Source organism: Nelumbo nucifera, chromosome 1 (genome assembly GCF_055504915.1).
Source record: "Nelumbo nucifera cultivar China Antique chromosome 1, China Antique-T2T, whole genome shotgun sequence".
NCBI lineage: Eukaryota > Viridiplantae > Streptophyta > Magnoliopsida > Proteales > Nelumbonaceae > Nelumbo > Nelumbo nucifera.
The window spans coordinates 173,060,677-173,066,907 of NC_142649.1; the positions used below are offsets into that span (position 1 = coordinate 173,060,677).

The 6,231-nt window shown below is 35.4% G+C and overlaps 1 protein-coding gene across 1 annotated transcript; it reads right to left on the reverse strand.

Annotated features, from left to right (window-relative positions):
- Window positions 1-209: 209 nt before the first annotated feature.
- On the reverse strand, window positions 210-4,655 carry LOC104596411 (sm-like protein LSM2). Its single transcript, XM_010257559.3, has 3 exons — window positions 4,462-4,655; window positions 4,176-4,334; window positions 210-646 (listed from the first exon to the last, which is right to left on the reverse strand). The coding sequence occupies exons 1-3, from the start codon at window positions 4,462-4,464 to the stop codon at window positions 527-529; spliced, it is 282 nt and encodes a 93-aa protein (XP_010255861.1). The 5' UTR covers window positions 4,465-4,655; the 3' UTR covers window positions 210-526.
- Between the last annotated feature and the right edge of the window lie 1,576 nt (window positions 4,656-6,231).

The window sequence follows — 6,231 nt, forward strand, 5'->3', positions numbered from 1 at the left end:
CTGCTATTTTGCTTGCTTTTTCATTCTAATTATTATTGTCAATTATAAATATAGTATAGGTGATTTTGTTAAATATTCAATCCGCCAAAAACTCTAAAACCTCTGTCGTTGTCAATTACAAAATAAATTTGAAGAAACAGGATACGCCAAACATCATTCTGACCCTGAAAAACAGGAATTGAAATCATTTGCCAAACACAAACTAACACTATTTGCAAAGTGCCAACTGCCAACTGGCTGATTGGTAAGGTCACTGCTGGTTGTAGCGGAGACTTGTTTATCAAAATATGGACACATATGAGTGGGTCCCTTAGCCTACAGAATAGAATTTCTCACCATCGGCCAGGCACTTGTATGAATAGCAGAAGTTAGGTAAAAAGTCAGCAAACTCGTTAATATCAAAACCATATATTGATGTAAGCAGATCCACAGACGTGACAGCCCTCCCTCTCCTGGCTGCCCGTCTTTTCTTTTGATAAATGCTCTCCCCTTCCAAGTAGCACAAAAGTTGGCCAGAAACTAACTATCAGCCATCACGAGCTTCTCTCCTTGTGGCATCGTGAAGAAGTTCAATGTCGACTCCCTCTGGAGGTAGCTGAACATATCGCACCACCGATCCCCTGATAAAGCAATTCCTCACTGAAAGCTGCAAATTGGAACACAGAGAGATGATCAACTGCCACCCAACATGACCAACATAATCAAGTTATTCAAACCTATATGAAATCAAGGATGTTGCCTCAGGATGGGTTTGAAATACAATCATACAAGCCATAATCAACCTTCAACCCATGTTTCTAACCTGATGCGATCAAATCTAATTTTGTTCAATTCTAACCAACCCACGCCAGGCTAGGTAGAAAAAGGCTAGACTTGGCGTAAATACATCAGAACCAACAGTAAGAGAATAAAGAGGTCAGTCTCATGCTCATAATAGTCATTGACAGGTCAACCAACTAATCAATCAAGGGCGTACTGACTGCATCACTAATTAGTTGGTTGGTCACCATCATGTGGTCGCCTCAAGCATTGATTAAATCAACTAGGTCCATCGTCCTGGTTGACTAAGCCAACTACAAAATTATTTTAAACTCTTATTTGCTCTGTTTTTATCTCTAACAAAATGAAATTATATCATATATACCTATGTTTTGTTATATGCACGTTAGTAGCATCAATTGTGGTAGCATGTGGTTGAATGATGGTATATGAAATAAAGACAAGGCATAACCACATAAGATAAAGGATGAAATAGGGAGAACACATCAAGTGGTCAAAGTGTAGTCATTCTTTGAAAAGTATATGTTGTGTTTGTGCCTAAAATTCTTTATTGAGACCCGCTTCATGACCCACTATGAACCAAGTTAAGAAAAACCTGAAGATAAATTTTCATAGTGGTTTGTGGTGAAAGTAGGGATGGCAATTTTCCCCATCCCTGATGGGGATAGAGACGGGGACGGGGATGGGGATTGAGGTTCCCGCCCCGCCCCTGATTATGTATATATACATACATACATATATATATATATATATATTAAATATGTATTATTATATTATTTATATTATATATATCAAAATATATTTAAAACATTATTTATAATTTTAAAATTTTATTTATTTTAAATACATTTATTTTTCATAAAAAATACTGTTATCTAAAAAAAATTTCAGGGATTCGGAATCGGGTCCCCACAGGGAACCCATCCCCGTCGGGGATCAGGGATGGAGGACAAATTTTATCCCTGGTGGGGATCGGGGACGGGGATGGGGGTTAATTTCAGAATCATGGTCGGAGATGGGGAATATGACCCCGCCCCGAACCCGCCCCATTGCCTTTCTTAGGAGAAAGCATAGGGCCCATAGCCCACCACTAACCACCATTGGGGGTGTGGGGGTAGAGCCCCCGGCAGTATGACACTGATCCATATTCAGCTTATGGGTTCGACTCGAATACGATACATTATGTTGTTTGGGGGTTTTCTCTTTTGTGCATCTTTGGCTTTCTAGAGAAGTTGAGTTTGAGAGTTTGGGTGTATTGGAGTTTAGGGTTTCTGTGAGAGAGGTTGTGCACAACATGTAATCTTTATCATTGTTTTTATATAGTAATTTCTGCTCCTCCTTTGCCTGTGGGCTTATATAAGCCAAACCACGTAAATTTGTGTGTGCATTGTTCTCTTGCTTCTCTTTATCTTTGTTTTACTTCATTTTCTTATGCCGTTCAAATTTGTGTTTCTGGATTTGGATGTATCATATCGTTCTTTTTTTTTATATGTATGATATCATTCTTTTATTGCATATTAAATATCTATATTAACATATATTGCATAAAAATCTTAAATTTAGAATGTTTATTTTTTGTGATTAACTAATCAGTGCCTAGGAGCTGACCGGCCACCACATGCCCTAGGGAGGCCAAAACAACTACCCATTACCTCACTGCATTGACAACACTGAACCATAATAAGTCATATGTTTATTTTGTTTTCTTTTATTTTAGCAATGCTGCATGCTTGGACTCCGAAGTGGATGAAGTGTCTGTGTCAAGCACTTCATGGATTCTTGATGGACACTTCAACATTACATTTTCCTTTATCTACTTGCTTAGTTGACATAAATGAATGGCTAATATAGCAACAAATGTCATATTGTCATTGTTTTTCGAAACCATTATTAAGTAACAGAGATAAAGTTGTAGACCTTTTTATGGATATATAATGTTAGAATTCTTAAAAAAATATGGACAACATTTTATAGTAAAAAATAAAATTTAATAAAGGAAAAGGAAAGAGAAAACAAAACAGAGAGAGCGGTCCACAATAAAAGAAAGCCACTCAGATCCAGATGTACAACCCTACCAAAATACTAGCTACTCAACATACACAATTCAGGCGACTCTGAAACCTCCAAATCGCCATACACAAAATGATCCAAAGAACCAGTCCAACAAGAACAACAATCATCCATACTGATAAGAGCACTAAATCGCCTGCTTCCTACCTCTGCCATAGTATTGCTCCTCCCTCTTCCCCTAATATTCTTAGATGCACATTAATACCACATACTGAGAGTTCATCTCCAGGTAAAAGACCTTTAAGTCTTTCATCTTACATCCTGGCCTAGCAAAGCCTGGGGAAGAGGTAGGAAGGATGAACTACTTTACCACAAATTAAAATAGTTTTCGATGCAAATTACAGAAGAATTCTTTCTGTGCATTTATATTAGAATTCCATATGTCAAATTAAAATCCCTTAACATTCTCATCAATAACAAAAAGCCTTGACATTAGATTTCCAAATTAGAACACTTGACTAGACATCATCCTTTTTTATCAGCACTCATATATCCACTATCAACTTAATACCATTCTAAATTGAAGCCTTCATAGCTCATACCCTGTAAAGTTAGACCTACAATGTTCAAGAAAACCTAGGCAGCAAACTTAAAGAGCCTAGCTACAGTGCCTGTATATAACATTTCTTCAATTAAACCCTAAGTACCCATCCATTCGCAGTTTCGCACGTGTCCTTCCTTTCAGAAATTGGGAAAGCATTAGTATCCAATTCGACAAGTCTAAACCATACACTTCTCAGAACAGTGAATTTTCAACAGTGCCTTGTACCATAGCTCTTCCAATTGATTTGGTGTCAACAACACCCAGAAACAGCATCTTCAGTCCTCAACAATGAACCTACATTTCATTGCATTCGTATTCCTCGTCATGTTTAAATCAACGGCATAACTCTGAATGTTCTGAAAGTACCATTACCATAACTCCCAATCTCTAAAAAGATCAAATTACCGTATTTTCTGATTTGTCAGCTAAATGTTGTTTGAGTCTGTATTCCCTACTGTTAGAACTTAACAAAGGGGCTTTCTTTTACTTCATCAATTAAAAAAAACAAAAACACCTTGACCGTTTTAGTGATCAAGAAAATACTAATTACTGCACCCAGAAACTCAAACCCTAGACCTAGATTTTCATATGGCGCTCACTCAGGAACAGGAACCCACTTAATTCTGTTGACAATATCATGATTTTGAGATTGCTTTTAGAAACTAAAAGTTAGGAAGTATGCTAACCATCAACGTTCGGTATCAACTTCGTCAAAAGCAACCCAATGAACGAAATGGGAAACGAAAGTGGAATCCCCAAAAGATCTGAGAGACGAAGATACCAAGTGAGGATACTTCTCTTGATCAACCACTCTAGTGTTCTCGAGCTTAATATTCAGATATTGATCAACAGAATGCAGAGTCCCCCTAATAGCGAGGTCGTTCTTCAATTCGACCGTCACTTCTCTGCCAACCAAATCCTTAAAATACGAGAAGAACAACTGCAAAAGTAAAGAAACAAATGAGGATCAAACTATAAAACAAGAAAACCCATGAAGAGAAGGGGAAAAAAACACGATAAGATGAGATGAATTGAAACAATTCAATAAGACTTCAAGGAGACTTTACCATCTTTCGTCTCTCCGAAAATTTAAAAGAAAACGAAGAGTCGAAGGCTTCTCTGTTTGCTCTGCTAGCCCAGTCCTAAATTGGTCATAACAAACATGATGGAATGTTGGAAAAGGAATGCCCCCATCTTAAATGTGATTATGAACACTGTGCAAGAACCGTTTGATTTTGTCTGGGGATTGATAAGCTACATCTTGAAGACGTGAACAGTATCAAAGATCCTAAGCATCATGGGCAAATGATTCTAATCCGCGGTTATTCTCTGCTTATGCAAACTTGAAGTTGGGGATGTGGAGCCAGCGAGGGCGAGGGTGAAGAGTGAAGACGGCAATCAGTCGAGAAGTCCGGCCCACAAAATTTTGGGCTTGGACTTAGATGTTATGTTAGGCCCGCTTGAAATTATAAATAATATAATTGTAACTATATTTAGGGACATGGCATTTCTCTTAAATAATATAATTGTAACTATATTGAGTTTTATTATCCAAAACTCACATTCATCATTCATGTCATATTTAACTATTTTTTTACATAACCAAACTACCCCTAAATGGCCAATCATCCTTATTGAATATTTTTTATGACAAAAGTATTCCTAATTTGGACTCAAGCTCACACCAGCCCAATCCATATATATAATCTATACTACTATTAAAAGTGTGAATAGAGTGTGAAAGTTTTGTTTGACTAAAATATCTCAATTTTTGAATTTGATCCATCTTTCATTGTAAGGATAGAAATGTAATTTCAACAACCACTTTTATCCTCATTCAAATCCCTTTCATTTAAGTCTTATATTTAAGGTATTAACTCTCATTAATATTTATTGAATCTTATTCTTGACTAGAATACCCCTATTTCTGAATTTGATCCCTCTCTAATTGTGACTTTGTGAGGGCACAAAATGTAATTATTCTCATTCTTTCATTAAATCTTATTAATTGATCATATTCAAAATATAAGTGTTACAAATAATTATTGTTTTATTGACAATAGAAATAAAATATAAATTTAAAGATAACCAAAAATATGGAATTGTTTTCTTGTTTGGTGGTGAGTCAACAATTCAGCCTCATAGGTCAAATGTGTAAACCCTTTATGCCATAATTAAATAATAATAAAAATTAAAAAATATATATGAAAACACACATAAGAATAAAAAATATAAAAGAAAATGTAGAAAACATTTTGACACATCTCTAATATCATATATTTTATCATATTAAACAAAAACAAGTGGTAAATAAAAATAATTTTGATAGACGTATAAATATAAAAATTGTAGAAATTTTTAAAAACATATTATTTACTATCATCATTATCATCATAAAAAAATTGTCACATGCAAAAAGCACATTCACACTTACTATTTTAATAATCTTGAATTACCATTCAGGAGTAGTTTGGTTATGTAAAATACTTAAATGCTTATGTGGACAACTTTTGTTAATAAATAATAATCACTTAGTAGTGACCGAACAAAAATCTAATGAAATATGAGTTTTAAACAATAAAACTCATTGACAGGGATTCCTTGAAGGTTTTGAAAAGTCATGGTGAGTTTTAAGAGAAATGTGAAAAGTCATGGTGAGCTTTAGATATTATCCTTATCTATACTATATACATAAGCTAAGCAATCCATGTTAGCATGCATGCCTCTCCTTTCCCAGTCCTCCCATTAAGTTAAGTCAGTACCCTCTCTCTCCACTCCTCTCCTTTCCATTGGATGTAAATTCATTCCTCTCCCATGAATACCTTGACTTCCCTACC